Source organism: Hypanus sabinus, chromosome 13 (assembly GCF_030144855.1).
Source record: "Hypanus sabinus isolate sHypSab1 chromosome 13, sHypSab1.hap1, whole genome shotgun sequence".
Lineage (NCBI taxonomy): Eukaryota > Metazoa > Chordata > Chondrichthyes > Myliobatiformes > Dasyatidae > Hypanus > Hypanus sabinus.
Window position 1 is genome coordinate 107,263,654 of NC_082718.1, and position 27,846 is coordinate 107,291,499.

Here is a 27,846-nt window from a genome sequence, read left to right on the forward strand (position 1 = left end):
GCTGAATGAACGAATTGCAGGAAAGCATTTCACGTGCGTCAATAATAAACCAAATTGCAGTTCTAGATGGAGTTTCTCCAGGGCTACTCAGTATCAGAAATCATCATTAACTCAATCGGAATGTGGACCAGGGAACTGGTATCTAGAGCAGTGATGGGTGCGCCTGCCCTTGACGTCCAGGCAGCCAAGTGCGTTACAACTAACCCTGTTACAACTGAGGGATGCCCTGAAGCTTTGGCACAGCCACCGCGAGAGCTCGGTGGGCAAAGAACAGTCTAGGGTTCTTCTGCTACTGAAGACGGATGGGCCAGATTGGAGGAGGAAGTCCCACAATTATCATAGTCGTATGCAACCCCAGGCAGCCACGTGTGGCAACAGTGCTATGGACGTGTAGGAATGTGACACAGCAGTAATGAACGCATTGCCTTTGAAAGTAAAGAATTAAAAGGCACTGCACGGTTTATTCATTTAAATATTTTGTTTATAATAGAGTTCATTTTGAATCAATAAAAACTTATGTCAGTGGGCTTCAAGGAGACCCAACAACGGTTACAATCAAACTTCTCACAGGGAAGACGGCTGCAGATCAGGTCGGGCAGCATCTATAGAAAAGAGTGAACAGTTGACGTTTCGGGCCAGACTCTGCATCAGGGTCTCACCGGGAGACGATCACACCCTATTTCCACGGTAACTGCATGGTCGGACAAATTCAGGTGAACCAGGAAGCGGTTGTGGAGATGAAACGTCCTGCTGTCCTAATTTCCTAATTTCCAGTGCTGTCCGGGGGATGACAGCGGCGCCGCGACACTGCCCCCTGCCGTCCGGAGGTTGACGGCGGCGCCGCGACGCTGCCCCCTGCCGTCCGGAGGTTGACGGCGGCGCCGCGACGCTGGCCCCTGCCGTCCGGAGGATGACGGCGGCGCCGCGACACTGCCCCCTGTCGCCCGGAGGATGACGGCAGGCGGGTGACTGAATAAGGCAGCCCTCGACACGGCAACAAATCAGTGGGAGAAATAACTCAAGGAGGAGCAAAGTGAACAGGATCAGGAATGCCGGTGAGTTTGCTGACTTGCAGCGATGGTTGAGCGTGGACTGAGGGAGCGGGTCAGACACCGGGATACCGGAACACCAACCGGCGACCTCGGGTGAAGCGAGCCCGCCGTATCCGTGATGGAGAAGGGCCGTAGAAATAGATTCAGGTACCCCCATTCCTTGTTCGTGTGCACTTCACACAGTAAACAGCATGGAAGTAATAAATATAGCGACGACCGCAGAAGTACCGGAATAGTACAAATCGTGGTAGTGCGCATAGGAATGCTAAAGTGATAATGATGGCAGAGGTCCGGCGACAGAGGCTGTAACCCAGTCAACAGAAGCGTTCTGACTCAGTTCCCCCAAGTACCCCGTGTCCTGATGCATGAATTGGTCCTCTGCATCCATAGTCGCTATTCTGCGCATTGCCCGTTGCTCCAGTTGACGGTATCTGCAGTCTCCCATGTCTCCTCCTCCTTTTACCACTTTGCATTTCTACCAGTCGTTCCACCTCTTCAGTGTGTTGGCGGCATTGAGGAGCTGAGGTTGCAACCTGATCTCTCTCGGGTGGTTCCCCAAATTCCCGGGCTTGGAAGCCATCTGGTCGGACAGTCAAGACGAGACCACACCGACGGGGAAAAACACGCGTTACTGAGCTGAAACAGACCCTCTGGCAAACCAGGAAGTAAGCTATATTTACACTTTATAGAATTTTTCCACAAAAAAATTCACCAGTAATTCTTAAAATCCGTTAGAGTGCATTAAACAAAGGCAATATTACTTGAGAAATTTTAAAAATCTCGGAGTATTTAAAAATATTTGATCTTAATTAACAAACAATTAGAAAATATAAAAATATTTTACATGGCAAAACAGTTTGGAATATCTACCTGTGTTTCTTACAGCTGTTTCCCATTAAAATCAGTGCCTGGTGAAGAAAAGCACTTCCTGCATTTACTTGTGATTTGCGAAAATCTAAAAGTGAGTTACTTTCATTAGTATTGGGCAGTAAATACTAGTTCACTTTGTATCCACGGTAAACTTAACCCTGGGCAAGACACCAACACCCTTTCTCAACCTTTTTGCCCTGGAGGAACCCTTGAAATAATTTGAAGGTCTCAAGGAAACCCTGCGTAAAACTATATCTACAGTTCATGGCTAGTGTGATCAATAAGATGTAGATATAGTAATTGTCAATGCTCTTTTGAGTAGAGAATGAATTTTTGGCCAACCTTGGGGAAAAAAAAGGGTTGTCAAGCTTAGCTTGCCTTTCATGAAATGAATCTCTTTCTTTCCCTTTAATAAATTTTTAAAATTCATAAGGCAAACATAATACTTTTCTGTTAAATAACTGGCTCAAGCCAAAATGGAATTATATTTTTCTAAAGGTAGATTTAATTTAGCTAAAGTTGTAAATTGTTTTTAATTATTGTTTACAATATGAAAATTTATTGACAATGTTGAATAGTAAAGTTATTAAAAGCCATAAGCCAAAGCAATATGAATAAAAATATACCCAAGACACAATTTTATACAAGGTCTTGAAAAAAATGTTTTCTTACTAAGTGACATGATTAGACTGAAATATAGGCCAAGCATGTGAAAAATGTGCTTGTTTTTTGCTGCACAAGTAATCATTTCTGGGTCAAACATGAGATAAGTACCTATGGATTTCACCTTCAACTGAAATAAGACAATTTCTGTCCTTGCTCTTACTGTATGCTAAACAAGAAAAAGCTTGCTCACACATGTAAGAAGTTGAAAACTGTAGCAAAATGTTCACAGCTTTTCTATGAATGGCAGGATACTCTTCTTTCACAGAAATCCAGAACTTTTCCAGGAGCAGGTCAGTAAATCTCATCCTGAGTGCACGTCGGTCTGCAGCTCACCAAGTTCTTCTTCTTCCCTCAAAGCCAAGTTCTCAGGCTGAACAGAAGATTCAGAGAAAGGATCCCTCCCCCAGTCATACACTTGTGCTGAAAAGGAGAAAAATACTGTTCAATTTTGTGCTGAAGTTCTTCCAGGTGGTTTTCAATAAGACTTGAGACTTTCTGATATCCTTTCTCATTTTCAAGCCCAAGCAGAAACATTTCAAGATTTCCTTTTGCAACATGATTTTTCCAAAGATTCAGTTTCCTTTTAAATTCAATGTCACTTGAAGTCAAAAGATTTTGTCCAGGGTTTTGCAGAGACTTGTTCAACTGGTTCATATGATGAAAAATGTCTTCTAAGTAGGCTCGTTTCTGCAGCCATTCTTCAATTTCACAGCATGCAGCAAAATCTAGCTTACTGTTTTCTTGAAATTACTCCTCCAATTCACCTTTCAGCAAAAACACCCTGTTAAGAACTCTTCCTGTGCTAAGCCACCGGACTTCTGCACGTAGCAGGAGATTGGTGTGCTCCTTGTCCAGGTTTTAACACAGTTTTTTAAACATTCTCAAATGAACTGGTCTTTGTTTACTGAAGTTAACCATTTTTGTAGCATCATCCAGAATTTTCTCATTTCATCTCCAAGAGTTTTTGACATTAGCACCTCCCTGTGAAGAAAACAGTGTTTTGTGACAACATCAGGATTTTCTATTTTTTTAACAAGAAAAACAAAACCTCTCACTGCACATAAAAATTCCTTTTTTAGAATGAAAAATTCCCTCCAATTTTCTTCTACACTGGTAGAGTTTGTCCGACTATAAGCTAGTCGGCAGCTTGTAAGGGGAGGTTGGGGGAGGTAGTTCGGGAGGGAGAGGCTGACATCACAGCCCAAGTTGGGCGAATCTGTTCAATACTCGGGAAACCCATTTCACGCTCCTCATCAGCCTACCGTCCTCTCCTCCATTCAATAGAGTGCTCACCAATTGTCAATGACCTGCCCTGTCTCGCGTCAAAAATTGAGAATGGACTCAACCAAACAAACACGGTCCTACTGAGTACTGGGGTGAGAGGCCTGTCAGGAGATTGCTAATAGAGCTACTCTGTCACTGCCCACCACTGCAAGTGCTAACATTCCATGTTGCAAAAGCAATTTCTTTTCATCGCAATCTCTCTCAGAACCCCTAGCGACCTCGTCTGGAACCCCAGCTGAGGCAGTACCAGATTGCAGAAAGAGATATGGGAATCCTGTGGTTTCTCTCAATTCGGTAAAGGCTCCAAAAATTCAGTACACACTAGACTTTAATGTCAAATTGGCAGATTTTCTGGACTATCTGATGTCATTTCTGTTAATACCTCTGCACTTTTAATTAATTTATTTTTCAGATTTGACTCAAAATGATAACTTTTCCAGTGCATCAGGAGAATTGAAAGGGAGCACTAGAACTGGATTTCTGGTGTGTGAAAGCAAACATGGAATTTCTTGTAACATGTTCTATGCTTTACCGTTTGGTCTTCTCCCTTTCATTTCCACGTTTCAGAAAGAATCTGGCCTGAATGGTGCCCTTGCCCTTGTCCTTGGATCCTGTGCAGATCCGCTGGTGGGGTTGTTTGCAGACCTACTTCATGAACACTATTAGCAAAGCACTCTAGTACTATACAGGTTCCATTTTGTTGCTGCAAATAAAGTATACTTTCACTGTGTTTACAAATGTCATCAGAGTAGATTGATAGCTGTTGGAAAAATTTATTTTTCAGTAATTATTTGTCATTGCCTAGTGGTTAAGAATGGACTAGAGGTCTGGTGCCATCATAGGAATTGCCTTCTGCAGTAACGTAGACAAAGCACAAACCCTGGGTTTGTTTGACAGGGAGATGTTTGGAGTGCTTGATCCTGAAAAACGATATTCGATCTCAGTTCCTGCCTGATACTCTCATAATTTGTTCTGCTCCAATTCAGTCTCTCTCGCAGCATCCATACTTGTCCTATTCTACAGCTATCTTAAGGCTGTTCCCTAACTCTTATTTCACTGAAAGGTCAGTCACTTGGCGAGGCCCATTACACAACACCTGGTCCAGAATGACCCCCTCCTCTTGTTGGGTTATCTACAGTCATCTAAATTTGAGAAGTTGAAGTCATCCGCTACAACAATCCTTTCGTTTTTCCATCTTTCCCTAATTTGCCTGCATGTTTGTTTCTCAATGTCCCAGTGGCTGTTTGGAGCCGGGGAATGGAGGTTGGGGGTGGCAGGTATCAGTAGTACATTCCCATCAAAGTAATTAAATTTTCTTCATATTTTTGAGTTCCACCCATATGGATGTAACCCTTCATTATTCTCTACTGAGTGCAACTGTGATATTGTCCCTGATGAATAGCGCAACTTGTGCTTCCCTTTTACCAGTTTCTCTACTTTTCTCCAATACCCAACCCTGGAGCATAAACCCTCTCTTAACCAAGTCTTATTAATAGGGACAAATTCATAGTTTCAGGCACTGATCCATGCTCTGTTTATCACCCTTACCCACAATACATCTATCATTGAAAGACACTCTAAACCAATCCATCCCATCACCTTGCTCCTGCCTGTTCTTACTGATCATGACATCTACCTACCTTTCAATTCCTCTGCTTTCTGACCTGGTGTACTGGTTCTCATCCCCCTGCCAAGCTAGCTTAAAACTTTCCGAGTCATATCAGCAAACCTTTCAGCCAGGATATTGGTTCCCCTCCAGTTACGATGCAGCCCGTCCCTTTTGTACAGATTGTCCCTCAGAAGAAGAGGTTCAAATGACCTTTTCTCTGCTTGTTCGGTTCACTTAAGTCATTTTAGTTCCTTTTATCTTCTATTCACATCACAAGTAATTTGGTTCCTGCCATATTGAACACCTCTTTCACAAGTGTCTCTAAAAGACATTTGTACGTTGGAGTTTGGTTAGTCTTACTGTCTGACAGTTCCAGGGATTAGAGTTTGCTTCTCAGGCACTGTCTGTGCAGAGTTACACATGTTCTTGTAGCCAAAAAGTTCCTCTGGGGGTTCCAGTTTTCTCCCACTTGTTGACAATTTAATAGCATGTGACTACTGTATAGTCACCATTCAGTGTGTAAATGGTGTGAGGGGAAACAAGCTGCAGGGGTTCTGGGAAATAAAGAGGGAAAATGGGACTTATGGGATTGGTCAAAGGGTCTTTTGTGTCATTATAAGAAATATAAATCTATGTGATAAGAAACACGATGGGATGATATATTGGGGGAATGTTTGGCTGGTGATTTTAATGTGGAGGAGTATGTTATTTTTCGTCTTTATCACCCATTCAGTGGATGTTGAGCAGCGGAGGGAATGCACATTACGGCTTTGAGAATCAGGTAGTGTTCAATGTCTATCTCAAGTTCAAGTGTTTTGTCTTTAATACAACAGATCACTCAGCTCTGGATCTATAAAGGAGGCTTGATTTTCCTGCTGCTTGATGCTGCCACTTCCTTAAATCTTGACTTCTCACCTAACCATCTTGCAGAAGAAGTCTATAAATGGATTTGGTAAGTTATTTGTACAATTATTGATGGAAATTACTATAAATTACATTGAGTGGTGATGTCAGATCAATAACATTAAAGAAATGCATTGAAGAAATAGAGAATGTATTAGAAATGCCATTTGAAAAGTCAGATGTCTTTTGAATTATTATGGACCAAATGTTTCATGGCTCAGAGGTGGGCAAAATCCTTTATTCTCTGTGTGGAATAAATTATTTTGTCCATTTTTTGCGTCGTTGAGCTTTGTTCAGGGAACCTTTTAGTGAAAGACCATTTTTGAGCCATGAAGCACTGAGCCTGAGACATTGGTAGCATGGTTGTCCTGTGGATAATTGTAGTCATGAATTGGATGTGGAAGAGTAAGTGTGACATGAACAGAAAACACACCACCCTCTTTGCTCTTGTACTGGAACTTCACGTGCATTGTTCCTTCCCACTGAGCTGCAGTCTGCCCAATCGCATTCAGAGCCTGCTTCCCCCCACCCCCCGCACTACTTTTACAGGCAAGAATAGGAGATTTATCACTAGCTTTTAATTTTCACCCTGATAATTCATTGATGAAACAGTGGCTTATTGTAAGTTACTGTTCTGTACTCACTCCTTATGATATAACCACTCTTGTGTACTGTCGCTGTACTGTGAAGAAAGAGTTAAATGTGATTCCTCCTTGGTATACGCTAAAATGGCTAACAGCAAGTGGATGCTTGTAAGACAAAATGATGTTAGTCTGGGATGTGATAATGTTTTGAGAAAGTGGTGTGAGTACCAGTCGCCAGCCTTGAACATAGATAGTGGCAAAAAATGTATTTGTCAGGAAACGTGCAGGGGTAAATGTTTACACAATTTCTTTGTGCAAGTGGAAGTTTTCTAGGCTAGATTATGACTACTGCTGAGTGAGTCCTTTTTCTCTCTTTCTGTATTTAATTCTTTGTTTCACTCTAATAAAGCAATTTCTGATTGTCTTTAAAACCCCTACAATGCTGCCTCCTTTGTTTGCGAATACCTCTTGCTGCTGTATCCTAAAATAACAAGGAATGAATTTTAAAATACTTTTGTTACATTTACCTATCGCTTAAGCAGTTTATTGCCTTCCCAAATTCACCAATGACTATCACAATTTTGACTGTATTTGCTGTCTAAATAACCTGGTTTTGTAATTAGCAAGTCCATCTCCGTGCTGCAGAGTAACCACTAAAACTGTCACAAAGTTTGGGGCATCCCCTCCTGTTTATAATATCAATTGGGCCATTTCAGTAAAAGTTAGTTGTATATTTGATTGTCGTGAAGTAAAAATGCTTTTAGTGAAATAGAGCAAAAATGTTGTTATGTAAATACTAGATTATTAAATCTTACAGCTGATAAGGGTCAATGCTTTTTTTTTACATCATACTGCTAAGCACAGTTTTGGAAAGATACAAGATTGGGTTAAAACTTTAACCAGCTTGACATGAATTTTCCTTCCCTTCTCATTTACCATCAGTTAAGGCGATTGCTTCTATACTGTCGGAGTGTCTTGTTGTCACCCACAGACCACATGTTAGAGGGGTCGAGATGTTAATATTGGTGGGGACTGTGAGATTATCGTTCAGTTGCTTTTCCCTTTGTACAGATGAGATGAGCAAGAATCATGAAGTTATCATGTCAAAATTTTACATGTTCATTTTTTGCTTCCGCTTCTTTTGATGTGTTAAGGATTTTACAATGTTTGATCCACTATCAGCACTGTGAGCCACCAATTTTGCATATGAGTCATGTTCAAAGAGCCCAGTAATGGGCCTTCAGCTCAATGTGACTGTGTTGACCCTCTATACTAATTTCATTTGCCAGTGCTTGGTCTATAGCCTTGTAAGCCTTGGTGATGCAAGAACTCAGTATGATATTTTAGGATTAACTGCCTCCACTATCCAGTCAGTATGTTCCACATTATAACCATACTGGGTGAAAAATATGTTTCCTCTAAACTTAAGGCTATAGTTCCTCTGCTGTGAGGAAATGTTTCTCATTTTCTTCCCTATATACACCCGTGTAATTTTGCATGCTTCATTCATCCCAAGGAAAGCAAACCCAGCCTAGTCCACCCTTGGAACTGAAATCCTGGTGAATCTCTTCTGCACCCTCTCCAGTGCAATTACATTCTTCCTATGGTGTGATGACCAGACCTGTACACAGTGCTTCATCTTTGGCCTGACAAATGTATCATAACCTCCTTGCTCTTTTGTTTTCTGTCAATGAAGGTAAGTGTACCATGTGCCGCCTTCACCTTCTCTATGTGTGCTGATATCTACAAGTATCCTTGGATGTTTACACCAAGGTCCATTTGTTCCTCAGTACTCACTGGGGTTTTGCCATTTATTCTGCATGGCCTAGTCTGACCAGCCCTCAAAAATGCATCACACCACACTTACCAAGATTAAATTCCATCTGCCTTTGTTCTGCAACATTTAACCACTCTCAATTATCAAAAACATCACCAATATCGCAAACACAAATCATGCCTGCTACGTTCATATCTAAATCATTAATGTGTATAACAGTGAGAAAACTGTGTGCTTCACTCGCCAGAAGCTTCCAAACACACAAAAATCCTGCCTCCTATAATCAATAGGAGACAGTCACATATTTTTTCCAAAAATTGAGTCAAACTGCTCCACCCTCACAACAAAACTATGCTGGCTATGTCTATTTTATCTATCTTTCAATCCTGCTTCTCAGATTACTTTCTAAGATTACTTTCTAAGATCTTCCCTGTTATTGATAAGTTTTCTGCCTGGTTTATCCCTGTAAGTGGTAAAATTGTCATTCAACCAGACAAGAGTACACAAGAACACCGCCAAATCAAACAGCGTCCCTCCAGGGCCAAGGTGCAAAACACAGTACCAACAGTCATAAACAGCACACAGCACATATAGGATAGCAAGTAAACATAGAGTCGCACAAATAATATTAATTGGCTCAAGTCACTGAGAAGTATGTCTTGTAAATCGATGGTGGATGGGTGTTATTGGCAAGAACAAGCAGTTTTCAACAGTCCGCAATGAATGTATGTACACAATCCAGCTTGTCCTTCCACCGACTGAACGTGGGATGGCAGCATGGATGGGAGGGTCCTGCCTCAACTCAACCTGGACCCCTCGCTGCACTGCCTTCAGTGTCTCCAGTGCAGATTTGCTACAACAGGCAAGCCCACAGCCTGAGGCCAAGTCTGTGCTACAACTGAGGCCGCACGGCTCCCCACACTGTCTGTCTCACCAATAAACAAAGGAAACAGACTTGCACCATTTTACATTACCAATGTCCAGCAGGGTCTTTGATTGCAAGAGATACATCCAAGACAGTCTTTTCTGTTAGACGACACACTGCCTTTGCGCACTGACTCTGCCTTTCTGTGGCAGGCAGTAACACAGTCAGCGCCAAGTCCACTTGCTGCTGATGGGGTAAACCTGTCATGCTTGAAGTTCTCGGTGTCCAGCATAATCTTGCAATTCTTTTAAAAAAAAAGACAAAAAAAACTGGTTGGACCCCAAGAGGCCGCTGCGTCTGAACGCACCACCATCTTACCAGAAGTTTACAATTAGAGCAAAAAAACATCCATTTTAGTGGCATTTGTTCATAATGCAGCTAAATTGTGGTGATTAAGGTTTTCCAGTTAGTGCAAGAACCAAATGGTTGAAGGGAAGTAGCTGTTTCTGAACTTGGCGGGAGGGACTTGCAGCTTCTGTACCTTCTGCTCAATGGTGGTTGCAAAAAGCGACCTGGCCCAGGTGACGGGGATCTTTGTTGATAGATGTGGCCTTCTCGAGGCAGCACCTCCTGTAGTTACTGTGGATTGTGGGGTGGGATGTGCCCTTGATGAGAGGCGTAGTGGAGACCAGTTTCTTGTATTCCCAAACATTCGAATTGAAGCACTGAGACTAAACAGCCTCATTGCTGGTGCAGCTGTAAGAATGGTGAAACTGAAGCAGGCTATACCCTCGGACACAGTGGCTTCACATCTTCCATAAGACGTACAAAAAGGCTGGATGAACTCAGCAGGTCGGGCAGCATCCATTCAAAGGAGCAGTCAACGTTTCAGGCCGAATGTCAGGAACGTCTCGGCCCAAAACGCTGACTGCTCTTTTCAACGGATGCTGCCCGACCTGCTGAGTTCATCCAGCCTTTTTGTACGTCTTGATTTGACCACAGCATCTGCAGTGTACTTTGTGTTTACATCTTCCATAAGGTTGTGACCCACTCACACTTCACTACTTGCAAAATTGTGAATAATAAGTATGGAGAAGGACAAATCACCTGAGATGTTGTTTTGGTGATAATGTTAGTGAAACTCTGAGTGTAGGTGTGGAAAAGCTTGCTGGGAAGTAATCCTTTCCATTTTCTTTTTTGTTCCTTTTAGCTGCAAATGAGGGGTCTCCTCCTGACCATCTTTGCTGCCTGTATTGGTGGTACCTTCCAGTATGGGTTGAACCTGACGATCATTAACGCACCAACAATCGTGAGTTCAGAGCTATGGCCAACTTGAAATGATTGGTAGCACTTCAGAATCAACACTGTACTTTGTTTTAATTCAACATTGCAGTTTATTCAAATGTTCATCAATGAAACCTGGATCGAGCGTTACGGCAAACCTCTGGAAAGTGCAGTAATCACATTGCTCTGGACTATCATCATAACTGCCTTCTGTGTTGGAGGATTGGTCGGTGCAATTATTGCTGGACCCATGGCCATAACCTGTGGCAGGTAGGAGCTACAGTAGGAACGTTGGCTTAACTATTACCTATCATTATGTGTTATGAGTGGTAGAAGGACCCTCCCATGGCAAAATGTTGATTTGTGAATGTGGACCAAGAGCCAGGCAAATTTCTAATTCTTCTTCTGTGGCTGACTTAAGGTCGTTCCAACACCACGTCTTTTCCCTGAGGAAGCCATGGAATCTAGGAGTAATGGGAAATGAGGAGGGGAGGGAGTAACAGCACATGGATCAATCAGTACGGCATTGTGGCCATAGATGGAGGATCTGCTGACCTCCACTATAACCAATAAAGGGTTGCTACGTTGATTAGGGAGTTAACATTGGCATGTGCTAAAGGTAATGTAGTCGTTATGGGAGATTTCAACATGCAGGTGAACTGGGAGAATCAGGTAGGTGCTGGACCCCAGGATAGGGAGTTTGTGGAGTGTCTAAGGGGTGTATTTTTGGAACATCTTGTGCTTGTGCCAACCAGGAACGAGGCTATTTTGGACTTGGTGATGTGTAATGAACAGGAATTGATAAGTGATCTTGAAGTAAAGGAGCCATTAGGAAGTAGTGATCATAACATGATAAGTTTTTATCTACAATTTGAGAGGGATAGGGGCAGATCAGAGGTGTCAGTGTTGCAATTAAATAAAGGAGATTACGGAGCCATGAGGGAAGAGCTGGCCAAAGTTAAATGGGCGGATGCCCTGGCAGGAAAGACAGTGGATCAGCAGTGGCAGATATTCTTGGGCATAATACAAAAGATGCAAAAGCAGTTCATTCCAATGAGAAGGAAGGATTCAAAGAGGGGGAAGGGGCCACAGTGGTTGACAAAGGAAATCAGAGATTGTATAGCATTAAAGAAAAAGAAGTATGACAGGGCTAAGATGAGTGGGAATACAGATGATTGGGAAAGTTTTAAGGAGCAGCAGATCTTAACTAAAAAAGCAATACGGAGAGAAAAAATCAGGTATGAGCTCAGTCTAGCCAGGAATATAAAAGGGGATAGCAAAAGCTTTTTTAGCTATGTGAAGAGAAAGAAGATAGTTAAGAACAATGTTGGCCCCTTGAAGAATGAATTGGGAGAAATTGTTATGGGAAACAGGGAAATGGCAACAGAATTTAATGCGTACTTTAGATCTGTCTTCACCAGGGAGGACACAAGCAATCTCCCAGATGTATGGATGGGCCAGGGTCCTAAGATATCAGAGAAATTGAGACAGATTGACATTAGGAAAGAAACTGTGATGAGTAGACTGGTAGGACTGAAGGCTAATAAATCCCCGGGTCCAGATGGTCTGCATCTGAGGGTTCTAAAAGAGGTGGCTCAGGAAATTGCGGATGCATTGGTAATCATTTTCCAATGTTCCTTAGATTCAGGATCAGTTCCTGAAGGTTGGAGAGTGGCTAATGTTATCCCACTTTTCAAGAAAGGAGGGAAGGAGAAAACGGAGAACTATCGCCCTGTTAGCCTAACGTCAGTCGTGGGGAAGATGCTTGAGTCCATTATTAAGGACGAAATAGTGGCACATCTAGATGGCAGAAATAGGATTAGGCCAAGCCAGCATGGATTTACCAAGGGCAAATCATGCTTGACTAATCTGTTGGAGTTTTTTGAGGGTGTAACAAGGATGTTAGACGAGGGTAAGCCAGTGGATGTTGTATACCTAGATTTTCAGAAGGCATTCGATAAGGTGCCACTTAGGAGATTGGTGAGTAAAATCAGAGCTCATGGCATTGGGGGCAGGGTTTCAACATGGATAGAAAACTGGTTGGCAGATAGAAAGCAAAGGGTAGCAGTGAATGGGTGTTTCTCGGATTGGCTGGAGGTGACTAGTGGGGTACCATAGGGCTCTGTATTGGGACCACAGCTCTTTACGATTTATGATTTAGATGAGGGCATTGAAAACTATATCAGCAAGTTTGCTGACGATACTAAACTGGGTGGCAGTGTGACATGCGAAGAGGATGTTAGGAGAATACATGGAGACTTGGATAGGCTGGGTGAGTGGGCAGATACTTGGCAGATGTCATTCAATGTGAATAAATGTGAAGTTATCCACTTTGGAAGCAGAAACAAGAGGGCAGAGTATTGTCTGAATGGTGTAGAGTTAGGTAAGGGAGAAATGCAAAGAGACCTAGGAGTCCTAGTTCACCAGTCAATGAAGGTGAATGAGCAAGAACAACAGGCAGTGAAGAGGGCAAATGGAATGTTGGCCTTTGTTACAAGGGGAATTGAATACAAGAGCAAGGATGTCCTTTTGCATTTGTACAGGGCTCTGGTGAGACCACAGCTGGAATATTGTGTACAGTTTTGGTCTCCAGGTTTAAGGAAGGACATTCTGGCAATTGAGGAAGTGCAGCGTAGATTCACTAGGTTGATTCCTGGGATGGCAGGGCTGTCTTACGCAGAAAGATTGGAGAGATTGGGCTTGTACACGCTGGAATTGAGGAGATTGAGAGGGGATCTGATTGAAACGTTTAAGATAATTAAAGGATTTGACAGGATTGAGGCAGGAAATATGTTCCAGATGTTGGGAGAGTCCAGTACAAGAGGGCATTGAGAATAAGAGGTAAGTTATTTAAAACAGAGTTGAGGAAGAGCTTCTTCTCCCAGAGAGTTGTGGAGGTGTGGAATGCACTGCCTCGGAAGACGGTGGAGGCCAATTCTCTGGATGCTTTCAAGAAGGAGCTAGATAGATATCTGATGGATAGGGAAATCAAGGGATATGGGGACAAGACAGGGACTGGGTATTAATAGTGAATGATCAGCCATGATCTCAGAATGGCAGTGCAGACTCGAGGGGCCAAATGGTCTACTTCTGCACCTATTGTCTATTGTCTACTACTGAGTTTCTTTTTTAAACAGGGCTGTATATAAACACAATATCACAGGGAGTGACTGTAATCTCTGTAGGTTTCACTAATTTGGTTTTTTGGCTGTTATTTATGAAGGTTGTATTGTGTGTTCTGTTGATCCATCTTCTGTCATTACATTATTAAAATGAAGCCAACACATTGACATCATGTGATCAATAAAATTGGATGGGAACCAATACCTCCGTTAAGGTGAACTATGGCAGTCAATGCCTGGTCCAATTTCATGATGATAGATATTTGAATAGAAAATTCACAAGTACTCAAAGTTGGCACAGAATACTTGTGGTGCATAAAGGGGGGGCACGGACAGGTCCAATGTTGGAACAAATGTCTAGAGTTTGGAATGGTGAATACAGGGATGGAGGAATGGGAAGTCTGCTTACTCTGGAAGGTGGTACAGGTCCATGTAACTTCTTGGTGTTTATTTTTTCATCCTTGGCCTGAGATAGCTGTCTAATCACTAGCAGCCTCAATAAAATATCAAGCAACCACTTTGGGCAGGTTAGTTGATTGCTGCTCTTTCCCACACTTGTTAAAGCTGGAACTGGGAGAGTTCACAACAGTTTGGATTCAGAAATCCTTTACATCTTACCCAACCCAAAACCAGCTGCTTTTGGGGATTTAAATTGTCCTCAGTGAGTTTGTTGAAGTGGCCTGTTTCTCTCTCCCACTGCTACTTGGCAGCTGAGAATGTTACTTGAGCAAGAAAGATTGAGCTAATTGAGATTAGGAAGTTGGGTGCCAGAGTTCCTCTTATTTCACTCCCCTAGCTTGCACAAGTCTTGTCAAGTATGAAGTTCAACAATGACACCCAGCGATAAGACCTGCCAAGTGTTTATTTGAAAGAGCATTTATTTGAAAGAGCAGATATAGTGGCCTGTTTTTACTTCCCCACAATCAGCTCAAGAGTCTTGCCCCAACTTTGGAAAGCAATGCTCTGGAGGCCAGTGTGAATGTTTTTACCTTCCATGTCACTTAACAATGCTCTAGAAAGTTCCAGACATGTCTGAGCACCAGTGAATTACAGTACAGTTAAGAATTGTATGAAAACATCAGTGCCTGGTGTTGCTAGTGACCATCCTGTATCTGTCAACAGTCTGCAAATTAAAGTTCAGATTGAGCTTAGATTGTAGGGAAAATATTATTTGTTTGCTTGTCTCTGACTTTTTACTCCATATGTTCGTAATTATTTTCTCTTCTCACACCTTTCACTTTCATGAGCAGTTGTTTATGAAAATCTGTTGTCATTTGGGTATTGACATTATGCTACCTTCATGGACTTTGAAGGATAGAGTGGTAATATTCCTCCTTTTGCTCCTTCCTCGTCCTCCAGAAAGGTCTTTTGCAGGTAACTGATTGGTAAATGTGACATTTTTTCTGCAATAGGTCACTGATACTGCACGATCTGAATCTGATCTGAAACCTTCCAGATGGGGTAAAACAGGTCAAAGATCATAATACTCCAATTTTCCTTTAATAGTTCATTGAAGCTACACCTCCATTAGATATTAATCTGCTATTTCTATTAACACAGTTCCCTTTAAACCTTAAATGTTCAGTTCTCTTTAACTCTAACTGATTTTACAGAACTTGCTGGATGATGACACGGTTTAATCTACGTACAGATCTCTGGCAATCCTTTATAAATCAACAGTCATACCTATGACAATATGAATGCTAAATTGTGTTATTGTCACATGTATCGAGGTACAGTGAGAAAACTTGTCTTGCATATGCATACTCTTCTTGCCAAACCTGACTTTGTACCATCTGTTTTATCCTTGGTGATTTGCTAGAGATCTGTGAGATGTTCCCTTGTCTCATCTATCTGAGTAAATTAGTCCATCACCGACTCAAGTGAATATCATCTCTTTTGATGGTTTGGGAAAGACTGTAGATGAATGAAGTACAGAAGGATCTGAGTGTTCCTGTGTATGGATGGTTGGACATTAGCAGACAGGTACAGTAACGGCTTAGGAAGGCAAATGCCATGTTGGCCTTTACTGCAAGAGGGGGTGTATTAGAAACAGAAGTATTGATAATAATTATGCATTGTACTGGTGAGGCCACAACTGATTTGATGTTATTTAAGAAAGCATTGTAGAGACAATGAAAAGGAGATTCATTAGGCTAATTCCTGAGGTGAGAGACTTATCCTGTCACATGACAAATGAAATTTTCTGCAGAATTTAGGAAAATGAGTGGTGGTCTTATTGAAATATTCTAGACCCTTAGCACAACAGGGTAGTAGATGTCATAGTGGGAAAATCTTGAACAAGGGGAGATGGTTACAAGGTTATAACTCCACGGGAACAACTTCTCGCAGAGAATGATGAATCTCTAGAGTTCTCTACTCCTGAGGCTTGGAGAGTCTAGATCACTGGGGATATACTATTTAAATATTTTAGTGAATTAAGTACTATAGGGAATTGGCATAGATGATTTTGAGCATTAATATTTGAATGGGTTGGGGGATGCTGAGTAGCCTACTTCAGCTTGCATTTTCTCACGTCCTTGTTATTAAGTATTTTGCTGAAAATTGTTCTGGATTTATTGCTTTTGTGAAAGGCTGGCGAATGGATATCTGACGCCATTCTAAGACGCTCATAAATTGGCGCATGAATAAGGACGGGAGCATTGCTTAGGGAGGAGGGATTAGTTTACTTGGGCATTTGATTACTAATTTAGTTCTGCACAACATTACCGACTGAAGGGCCTGTTACTGGCTGTACTCTGTGTTCTATGTTGTTAGCGAGACAAGACTGCTATTCAAAAGAGTAAGCTTGCAGTATGAAGTAACTAGCTCTAAGCAGAATATGTTTGCTGCTATAATCAACATAATGACCCTGCCAACACATTTTACTAACTGATTTCCATTTCTCTTCTCTCAGGAGGAATTCGCTGCTACTGAGCAATATTTTTGTGCTCATTGGTACTTTGCTGGTGGGACTGAGCAAGACGGCCAAATCCTTTGAAATGATTTTAATTGGGAGATTTTTTACTGGAATAAACTCAGGTGGTCACTTTTGCTTTGGGATATTAGGTTTTCATTCACGTATGTTGTAGGCTGGTGTGGCCATGGGAATGGGGTAGGGATTGCTCTCGCACCTCAGTTTTCTTACAAGTTATTGAAATCTTATGTTCAATTAAATTTTGTGGTAAGTTAACCAGTTCTTTAATTTGTTCATGTAATTTGGATATACTGCGGTGGCTGATTTTAAAGTTTGATACTCTATCTCATTTGAGAATACCTTCGTAATGGGTGGCGTGGTGTATAACTAGGTGGGTTGAGTGCTGATCTCTGGCACTGTCTGTGTGGAGTTTGCACATTCTTCCTCTGTCTGTGTGGGTTTCCCCCCAAGTGCTCTGGTTCCCTCTCATTTCCCCATTGACATATATAACCATATATATGTTGGTTGATTAGTTGGCTACTTTGTGTGAAATGGGAAATCAGAGGTTCAGAGAGAGGTTACTGAACATGTAAAGGAGAAGCAAGTGAGTGAATGTGATTGAGAGGGTTGTTCTGAGAGTTGGCATGGACTTGCTGGGACAAATGGCCTCCCTTAATGTTGTAGGGCAATGTGGAAAAAAAACATCTGCTGTTAATTTTATTAAACTTCTCAGCCACAGTGACCCTTTGCTCTTTTCTGGTCCGCTGTGAGACAGTCTACTTCTCCTTCTATGGAATTTCCAGATTTAAAAGTCATCAGGAGCAGTTGACCTGAGGATAAGGAAGATAAGTTGCAGGTTATAAACCAAGATATTTGGTTTAACGTGGCATCATTTTCGGCGCAGACATCGTGTGCTGTAGTTTTGTATGAACTGTGTAAATTCTGTTGGAATTGTTGTTCACAATCATGATCAATGCCCTCTGAAACTGCTGGAAGTGGGGTTTCTCTGGACATTGGACCATGATGTGATCTCTTTCCCCTCCATGTGGTTAAATGCATTAACATTAAGACTTTGCATGAGGAACCATCTTCCCTTACAGCATCAGTAGAGCCAGGGAAAATCTCCATCAAGGAGGAAGAAAGGTTAAAAGAAGTCCAGATGATTTACAAAAGTTGACACACAAGTTGTAAAGCCAGTGGGTTGTTAATAGGTTTATAGGTAGAACATAGCAGTGGAAAATTGTACTTGGGGAAAACTAGAAATAAAAATAGACTGAAATATCCAATTCTGTTGAGCTCAGTATCTCTACCAGAATCAGGTTTAATATCACTGACAAATGTTGTAAAATTTGTTGTTTTAAAATCTGTACCTCATGCAGCTAACATTTGCTTTTATTCTTGAGGTATGGGAATGAATATCAACCCCATGTACCTCGGTGAAAGTGCACCAAAGAAGATCCGAGGCATAGTGGCCTTGTCATATGCTCCGTTCACTGCAGCGGGTTTAGTGACTGGACAGGCTTTAGGCCTTAGGTAAGTTCAATTATTTCCTTATTTACAATATAGATGACTGCTCTAGTGTACCTAAATGCTCTCGTCAAAACCTGAATAAAATCTATTGCACACAATGTAGTTGTAAAGAGAAGTGTAAGACCATAAGCCACAGGAGCAGAATTAGGCCATCTGGCCCATCGAGTCTGCTCCACCATTCAATCATGGCTGATCCCTCTGCTCCTCTGCCCCAGTACACCCAGGAACTAAACATTAAGGTCTGCCCAAACTCTGGAATTTGCTCAGGAAACCTTTCCATCTCTCTTTGTGTCTCTATTTCTTTAGGATGTTCCTACTGTGGCAGAGGTTTTGGTTGCCTCATCTGTCACCTTCGTGTGTACTCATTGTCAAACTGTGCTTGATAACAATTTCCGTGAACGGCCATGAATGTTTGATTATATTTTTTAAAAATGTTATTTAAATGCAGTCGTTTGCTAAGTATGTTAATTGAAAAAAAATGAAGGCACCAAAAATGAGATCTTCTTTCTTTGTATCCTTGCAACATGTGAACTTTTGATTAAGAACTGAGAAAGCTACAGCTACACCCTAAAGTATAAATGTGCAATCTGTCCAACCCCAGAGAATCCTGCTGTGCTATTCATCGTTCTCTCTAACAGTTGTGTGGCATTAGATTACAATCCAGTCTTTAATACACTCCCAGATGCCTGTCCTACGTAGAGTACAGCACAGAAACAGGCCCTTCAGCCCATCTTGGACTGTGTTGAACCATTAATCTGCCTAGTCCCATCAACCTGCACCCAGACCATAGAACTCTAAACCCCCCTCAACCATGAACCCATCCATATTTTTCTTAAACATTGAAACTGATCCTGCATCCACCACTTGTGCTGGCAGCTCATTCCGCACTCTCATTACCCTCTGAGTGAAGGAGTTGCCTTTCCTGTTCCTGTTAAGCATTTCACCTTTTATCTTTAACCTATCACCTCTAGTTGTAGTTCCAACTAACCTTAGTAGACAAACCTACTTGCATTTACCCTATTGATACCCTTCATAATTTTGTACACCTCCTATCAAATATCCCCTCAATCTTCAATGCTGTAGGGAATAAAATCCTAAACTATTCAAACTTTCCCTATAACTCAGGTCATCAAGTCCTGGCAACATCCTTGTAAATTTTTTTCCCGCATTCTTTCAATCATATTTGCATCTTTCCTGTAGGTGAGTGACCAAAATTGCAGACAATACTCCAAATTTGGCCTCGCCTCTTACACAACTTCAACATAACAATCCCATCTTTTGTACTCAGTGCTTTGATTTATGAAGGCCGATGTGCCAAAAGCATTCTTTATGATCCTATCTACCTGTGACGCCACTTACAAGGAAGTACGGACCTGTATTCTCAGATCCCTCTGTTGTACCACACTCCTCAGTGCCTTACTATTCAATGTGTAAGACCTACCTTGGTCGGCCCTCCCAAAGTGCAGCATCTCACACGTGTCTGAATTAAATCCGTCTGCTATTTTACAGCTGGTGCAGAACCCAGTGCAAGCTTTGTTAGACTTCCTCACTCTCCAGTACATCCCCAATCTTGGCCTCACCTGTAAATTTGCTCCAGTTTACCATATTGTCATCCAGATCATTAACATAAATGACAAATGGCAACAGACCCAGCACCACTGATGTACTCTCTGGTGATCCTTTTCACGTGCTGTTGCTGTGTTGGTTGGCTGTACTATTTGTGTTCTTAAGCAAGTGAAGTCATTTTATAATTATGCTTGCAGTGAGGTACTGGGCAGAGAAGAAACATGGCCCATCCTGTTGTCAGCCTCTGCAGTACCAGCTCTAATCCAGCTCGCCATTCTCCCATGGTGCCCAGAAAGTCCCAGGTACTTGCTGATCGACAGGGACGACAAGGATATGTGCATGAAGGGTGAGAAATGCTAAGAGAATATACGCCATTATTCTTTGGCTTAGGGATCATGGAGAAAGCTGAGATAGGCAGTGGTCAGAGGCATGACTTGTACTACCATAAAAGAAACTGCTTTCATTTTCTAGTGCAGAAAGCTTTGTCTTGATGGTGAATGGGTCCAGTGGGATCAACCAGCTCTTTGATACCTCATCTGCTGGTCTTCATGTACTCTATGCACTGGTCATTTTACCTATGAGATGATAAGAGCATTTACTGTTGTGACCTCTTTCAGATTTTTGAAGGTTATGGGGGAACTGCAATCAAGGAGGATTTGAGGCCAGCATAGACCAGTTGTGAAGAGGGGCATGTAGCTTATTTCTGCTCCTATTTCTGATAGTCTTCTGCAGCTTCACTTGATATTAAGACATATACAGAACCTTGAAAAAGTATTTAGCTCCCACAACTATTTTCACAATTTACTGCCTCATTTTCTAAATTTGAAATATATTGAAGTAGCATTTTCTAAACTAATCTGTGATGCATGTGCATCATGTGAAATGGAAAGAAAAATTCCAAAACTTGTCAACAATTTACTAGAAGCTAAAACACCCAAAATTGTGAAGTTGATGAAGTATTCATCCGCTTTGTAAATACTGCACTAACTTTCCTCAAGTGCAGTACTGTAACAGTAACTGCCCTTATCAACTCTCCCATTTTGCTGATGTAGAAGACTGAAGCATCCCCTAAATAAATAAACTCTCTCTGTAAGGTCCAATAGGATGGTAGATTTTCAACAGACCAAACCAAACTGAAGACAAAAGCATTCAAGGCCATTTGGGGAAATGATTATCCGGGAAAGGGTACAAGGCCGCCTCTAAGGCACTGAACATTCTTCGGAGCTCAGTGAAGTCCATCCTGAAATAGTGGGAAAAATAGGAAACCACAGCCACACTGCCTAGGTCAGGCTGCCCCTTTAAACTTAGTTTCCAGAGTAGTTGAGAGAGTGAGTAGTTTGAAGTTCCTCAGTATATGTATCACCGGGGATCTCTCCTGGACTGTACACACCGGCTGTGTGGGGAGAAAAGCACCACAGTGCCTCTTCACTTCAGAAAACTTAAAAGGTTCAGTATGAGTCCTCAAATCCTCAGGACTTTCTACAGGGGCACAATTGAGAGCAGCCTGACTGGCTGTGTCACCGCCTGGTACGGGAGCTGTACTACCCTCAATTGCGGGACACTGCAGAGAGTGGTGCAGACAACCCAGTGCATCTGCAGATGTGATCTTTCCTCTATTCAGAACATTTACAGCAGCAGGTACCTAAAAATGGCCCAGAAGTTCATTGGGGATTCCAGCCTCTCCAAACACAAACTGGTTCAGCTGCAGAACGCCACTAGTCACTGGCAGCCAACCAGAAAAGGATGCTTTTATTCCCACTCACTGCCTCCTACCAATCAGCCAATACTATAACCGTGCCAGTAACTTTCCTGTAATACCATAGACTCTTAACTTGGTAAGTAGCCTAATGTATGGCAGTTTGTCAAAAGCCTTCTGAAAGTCCAAATATACAACATCCACTGCATCCCCTTTATTGTACTTGTATTCTCCTCAGAGTTCCAACAGTTTCATCAGGCAAGGCTTTCCCTTAAGCACACCATGCTGATTTTGTCCTATCATGTCCTAGTACTCTTTAACCTCATCTTTAACAAATGACGCTAACATCTTCTCAGTCACTGAGGTCAGGCGAACAAGTCTATAATTTCCTTTCTGCTGCCTCCTTCCTTTCTTGAGTGAAGTGACATTTGCAATTTTCCAATCCTCTGGCACCATGCCAGTCCAGTGATTTTTTGAAAGATCATTACTAATGCCTCCATGATCTCTGCCGCTACCTCTTTCAGAACCCTAGGGTGCAGTTCATCTGGTCTGGGTGTCTAATATACCCTAAGCAACACACACAAAATGCTGGAGGAACTCAGCAGGCCAGGCAGCATCGATGGAATAAAGTACAGTCGACGTTTTGGTGGTGGGATCCTGTTGGAGGGGGTGGAAGTTTCAGAGAATTACATGCTGGGTGCGGAGGCTGGTGGGGTGGTAGGTGAGGACAAGAAACCCTCCTTGGTAGGGTGGCAAGAGGATGGGGTAAGAGTAGATGTGCGTGAAATGGAAGCGATGTGGTTAACGGCAGCTTTGATGGTGGAGGAAGGGTAGCCCTTTTCTTTGGAAAAGGAGGACATCTCCTTCGTTTAAGAGCAGATGCAGCGGAGACAGGAATTGAGAGAAGGGGATGTTGTTTTTACAAGTGACAGAGTGGGATGAGGTATAATCCAGGTAGGTGTGAGAGTCTGTCAGTCTATAATAGACATTGGTGGAAAAGCTGTCTCCGGAGATAGCGAAAGTGAGATTGAGAAAGGAAAGGTTGGAGACAGACAGGTGAATTTGAGGCATAGGTGGAAGTTGGTACCAGTAGCAGGGTGGGATGAGGTGTAGTCCAGGTAGATGTGAGAGTCTGTCAGTCTATAATAGACATCGGTGGAATAAGCTGTCTCCGGAGATAGCGACAGTGGGATCGACTGGGCTGAATCTACTCCCTTTTGTTGGACTTTCCACTCAAAGACATTGGTGTTCCTATACCAGGTTGTAATGCAGCCAGTCAGCGCACTTTCCACCACACATCTATTGAAGTTTGCTAAGATTTTCGATGCCATGCCAAAGCTCCCCAAACTCCTGAGGAAGTAGAGGCGCTGTTGTACTTTCTTCAAAATAATATTTATATGATGGGCCCTGTACAGGTTCTCTGAAATAGTGACAGCAAGGAAGTTAAAGTTATTGACCCCCTCCATCTCTAATTCTCCAATTGATTACTGGCTCATGGACCTCCTGGTTTCCCTCTCCTGAAGTCTGCCATCAGCTCCTTGGTCTTATGCACCAGTCAGCCAAATTTTCAACCTCCCTCCTGTATGCTGATTCATCATCTCCTTTGATACAGCCCACAACAGTGGTGTCATCAGCAAATTCATATATGGTGTTGGAACTGTACTTAGCCACACAGGTCATTGTAAATTGCCCTGTGATTAAGCCAGTGTTAAATAGATGGTCGCTGGGTGGTGAAGCTTGTTGAAGCAGAAGCATCTTTTCTGTAAATAAATAAATTAAAACATTTGGATCATTTGTTTCTTTTGTAGGGAAGAGAAATTAATTTCAGTATTAATAGATGGCTCTCACTATGTTATGCCATTTACATGCAGTAGCCCTGGGCTTCTGTGTGTCCACTGCCACATGTGGAAGCGAATGACTTGTTGTTAGCTTGAGTGCATCGCGTTACATTTAGCGTTAGTTTTGCTTTGCTCCCTCTAGAGTCCTTTGGTGGAGCCTTGTGTTGCTGGCCTGCACGGTGCACAAAGCCAGTGAGATTAACTGGGGGACTGTAGTTGGAAATTCTGGGTTAGCAGGATTTGGTCCATCCTGTAGAACACTCACAGTCGCATCATGTGAGAGAAGTGCAATTCACGACTATTGGCAAGTACCCCAGACCATGTTAGCTTATGATTGACCCTCTGAATGCCAGTAACATCACCCTCTGTATTTCTTTACAGCGCTAAAACAACTGCGTGGCAATGCCAACCTGACGTCAGAAATAGATGAAATGTTGGAAGAGCAATCTGTACTTAAAGGTGAAAATGCCAAGAAAATATGGGATATGTTCGTAGACCGTAGTATCCGAAGGCAGTTGATGATCACCTTTGTGCTGGGCTCTGCCATACAACTATGTGGGAATGATGCTGTAAGTAGGGTGAACCATCTGTGCATTCAGATAGATGTTTCTTTGAAGGTGGCAGCACAAAAAGATAAAGGTGTGAATGGGAGATCTGCGAGCTTCTACTGGACTTGCTCAGGGTGACATACTTAGAATTCAGTGAGGCATGGACATGTTAAAATGGATTAATATGTAGAACTGCAACGAGACATATATTTGTAGTTGTGATGCACTTGAATTCCAATGGATTCTGTTGTGTTGGCAAAGGAATTGATATTTATTGCAAAGTGATTCAAAATGTACAGAAGACTGGACTTGAAACATAGAAAACCTACAGCACAATACAGGCCCTTCAGCCCACAAAGTTTTGCTGAACATATCCCTACCTTAGAAATTACTAGGCTTACCTATAGCCCTCTATTTTTCTAAGCTCCATGTACCTATCCAAAAGTCTCTTAAAAGACCCTATCGTATCCGCCTCCACCACCGTTGCCGGCAGCCCATTCTACACACTCACCACTCTCTGAATAAAAAACTTACTCCTGACATCTCCTCTGTACCTACTCCCCAGCACCTTAAACCTGTGTCCTCTTGTGGCAACCATTTTAGCCCTGGGGGAAGAAGCCTCTGACTATCCACAGGGTCAATCCCTCTCATCTTATACACCTCTATCAGGTCACCTCTCATCATCTGTTGCTCCAAGGAGAAAAGGCCGAGTTCACTCAACCTGTTTTCATAAAGCATGCTCCCCAATCCAGGCAACGTCCTTGTAAATCTCCTCTGCACCCCTTCTATGGGTCCACATTCTTCTTGTAATGAGGGGACTAGAACTGAGCATAGCACTCCAAGTGGGGTCTGACTAAGATCCTTTATAACTGCAACATTACGTCTTGGCTCCTAAATTCAATTCCATGATTAGTTACACCATATGCCTTCTTAGCCACAGAGTCAACCCGCGCAACTGCTTTGAGCATCCTATGGACTTGGACCCCAAGATCCCTCTGATCCTCCACACTGCCAAGAGTCTTAGCATTAATACCATATTCTGCCATCATATTTGACCTACCAAGACAAACCACTTCACACTTATCTGGGTTGAACTCCATCTGCCACTTCTCAGCCCAGTTTTCCACCCTATCAATGCCCTGTAACCTCTGACAGCCCTCCACACGATATTATGGTCTGGAATGTGTCTCTGGTTGTTTGGCTTACTATTGCCCAGTTTGTTTACGCATGACTGAAAGGAAATTTCAATATAAATTTGTATTTCAACTTCAATGTCTATGCTGCCCACCTGCCAAGGAGTTTCTGAGGAATGGCCCTAAAGGAAGAGACCAATATGAGAGTCAGAAAACTTCAAACACAAACTACCTGAGAACAAGACTGCAAAAAATCACATCAGCTATGAAAGTGAAAGGATATCAAACAACACAGGGAATAGATGTAATGTGCATCAAATACATTAGGATACACCGTATAGTATATAACACCGTATAGTGTATAACACACCATATATTACAGTGAGTAGTATTTTGTGAGCATCTTGCATAACAATATAAATTCTTGAAATAGCTGAGCATGTGTATATATTTTATATAACACTGTGTGTCCCAGGAAAGAGCAAATCACATTATATATCAAATGTTTACAGACTCTTTCATGGGGACAGCAAATCAGCTGTGTGCTTGTATTATTTGCCCGGTCTGATGTGTTAGCAGAAACAGGTTATATGTGGTTGGATTCAGAGTTTTAATTCCTTTTTATCCAACAGATGTACTACTATGCTGCATATGTTTTTCGTGCTGTGGGAATTTCTGAGAAAAACATCCCGTATGTCGCTATTGGAACTGGGTGCTGTGAGCTTGTTACTGCATTGACAAGTGTGCGTAATTTTTTATAATGAAGGTTCTCATAGTTTTGTTTGACTCCTATTCATACACCAATAGCCCCTGGGTAAAGTCACCTTCCCACTTCTTGTATAGGCTTATGATCAATTTAAGAGTTCTCCAAGATCTTTCCTAATTTTCAATTTAAAGAAATTAAGTGTGTGATACACTGTATAATATACAGGCTGAAGAATGCAAGTGTGTAATGTGTAGAAGGGATACAAAAGGGAAGGAATACCTGCAATAAGATTAATTGGGTGAAGTGCATTGCTCAGAATGTGTGATACACAAGATAGATACGCAGGATAGATTAAGTGGAAGATAATGAACAGTCTAGAAAATAATTCTGCTGAGCTGTGAGTAAAACAAAGATTCAAAGTGGAGCATGTTACATTATGAACCACTCTGGTTGAATATGGGATAATCCACAAATAAAAACAAAACAAATGTTACTATGAAAACTGCTTTGGGATGGGTGTATATCTCCCTCCCAGCAGGATTTACCTCTGCAAATGACATTAAAAGATTTTAAACATGTGGATGGAAAAGACAAAGTGATAGACTTGCTGCCAATTGCAATCATTGAAGCCAGTGGGAATTTTAAATAGTCGAAACAGTCGGCTATTCTATAAGGAGATGATGATAAAATAGCTCAGTGCATCAGTCACATTCCAATTTCTGACTGGCTTTTGGTGACCTGAAAAGGAGAGAGAGATTCAAAGGTTGGAGGCAATGAAACCACAGCTTGCATTTATATACCAGACAAGGAGAATAAGCTGTTTGTCAGTTTCAAGGGTAGGTTGCCAGTTTTAAGTGTGTGTATTGTAAAATAGATTGCAGAGATTTGGCTTTTCATCATGAAAAATAGACACCTGAGAGAAGATCTTACAGGGATTTGTAATTGTGAGGGACAAAGAAAATGACAAAACAAAATGTAAACTTAATCTGCAAAAGTGGATCTTGGGTTGGTTTGGGGCAGATAGATGTCTGACTCACACCAACCCAAGCTTTGAGGTTTACTATTTTTCTAAACCCAACCTGACCTATAGGCAATTACAAATACCTCCCTCTCCTTTTTCAAACTCTGTCCCCATCTCTGGAAGGAAACTGTTGACTGACATCTTTGATAAACCTACCGATTCCTATGGTTATCTTGTCTATACCTCTTCCCGCTATTCCCCTTTCTCAGTTCCTTTATCTCCACTGTATTTGTTCCCACGACACAGCTTTCCGTTCCAGGACATCAGCGAATGGAGTTTCCCTTCCTCCACCATTCGTCCTGCCGTCGCCTACATCTCCATTTCACAAACATCTTCACCCACCCCATCTTCCTGTTGTCTTAACGGTGATTGAGCTCCGTTTGTCCTTACCTACCACCCTCTGAGCCCCAGCATTCAACACATCATCCTCTGCAACTTTCTTCATCTTCAAAGGGATCCTACAACTAACAACATCTTCACCTCCCTCCCCCACCCCCACTCTCTGCTTTCCACAGGGATCTGTTGTCCTTTTGTCCCTCCCAGCACCAATCCCTACAAGCTGTCCAATTGCTACACCTGCCCATTCACCTCCACTCAGGGCCTCAAGCAGCCATTCCACACGAGGCAACACTTTATCTGTGAGTCTGCTGGGTTCGTCTATCGCGTCTGGTACTCCTGATGCGGCCTCCCCTGATTTGTCTTGGTGGACTTAAAGGTGGCAGCACCCTGAGGCCAGATGAGGATTATCCCAGGATACTATGGGGAAACGAGGGAAGAGATTGCTGGGGTTCAGGCTGATATTTTAAAATCTCCTTTGGCTACGTGACTGGAAGACAGCAAATGTGGTCTGTATTTTCAGGAAGAAGCCTGGTAGT

General features: G+C 42.3%; 1 protein-coding gene across 4 annotated transcripts in view; it reads left to right on the forward strand.

The window, feature by feature from the left end:
* The first annotated feature begins 521 nt into the window (after positions 1 to 521).
* LOC132404259 (solute carrier family 2, facilitated glucose transporter member 11-like) overlaps positions 522 to 27,846 on the forward strand; it is a 41,536-nt gene continuing 14,211 nt past the window's right edge. The window contains exons 1-11 of one of the 4 annotated variants that reach the window (XM_059988388.1): positions 522 to 1,055; positions 1,535 to 1,717; positions 1,938 to 2,013; positions 6,315 to 6,433; positions 10,821 to 10,919; positions 11,004 to 11,164; positions 16,934 to 17,058; positions 18,337 to 18,466; positions 20,227 to 20,375; positions 23,945 to 24,132; positions 25,877 to 25,987. In XM_059988388.1, the coding sequence (XP_059844371.1) occupies positions 6,425 to 6,433; positions 10,821 to 10,919; positions 11,004 to 11,164; positions 16,934 to 17,058; positions 18,337 to 18,466; positions 20,227 to 20,375; positions 23,945 to 24,132; positions 25,877 to 25,987 (972 nt within the window). In that variant the 5' untranslated portion in view covers positions 522 to 1,055; positions 1,535 to 1,717; positions 1,938 to 2,013; positions 6,315 to 6,424. The other 3 variants (XM_059988387.1, XM_059988389.1, XM_059988390.1) reach the window with 3 other exon arrangements.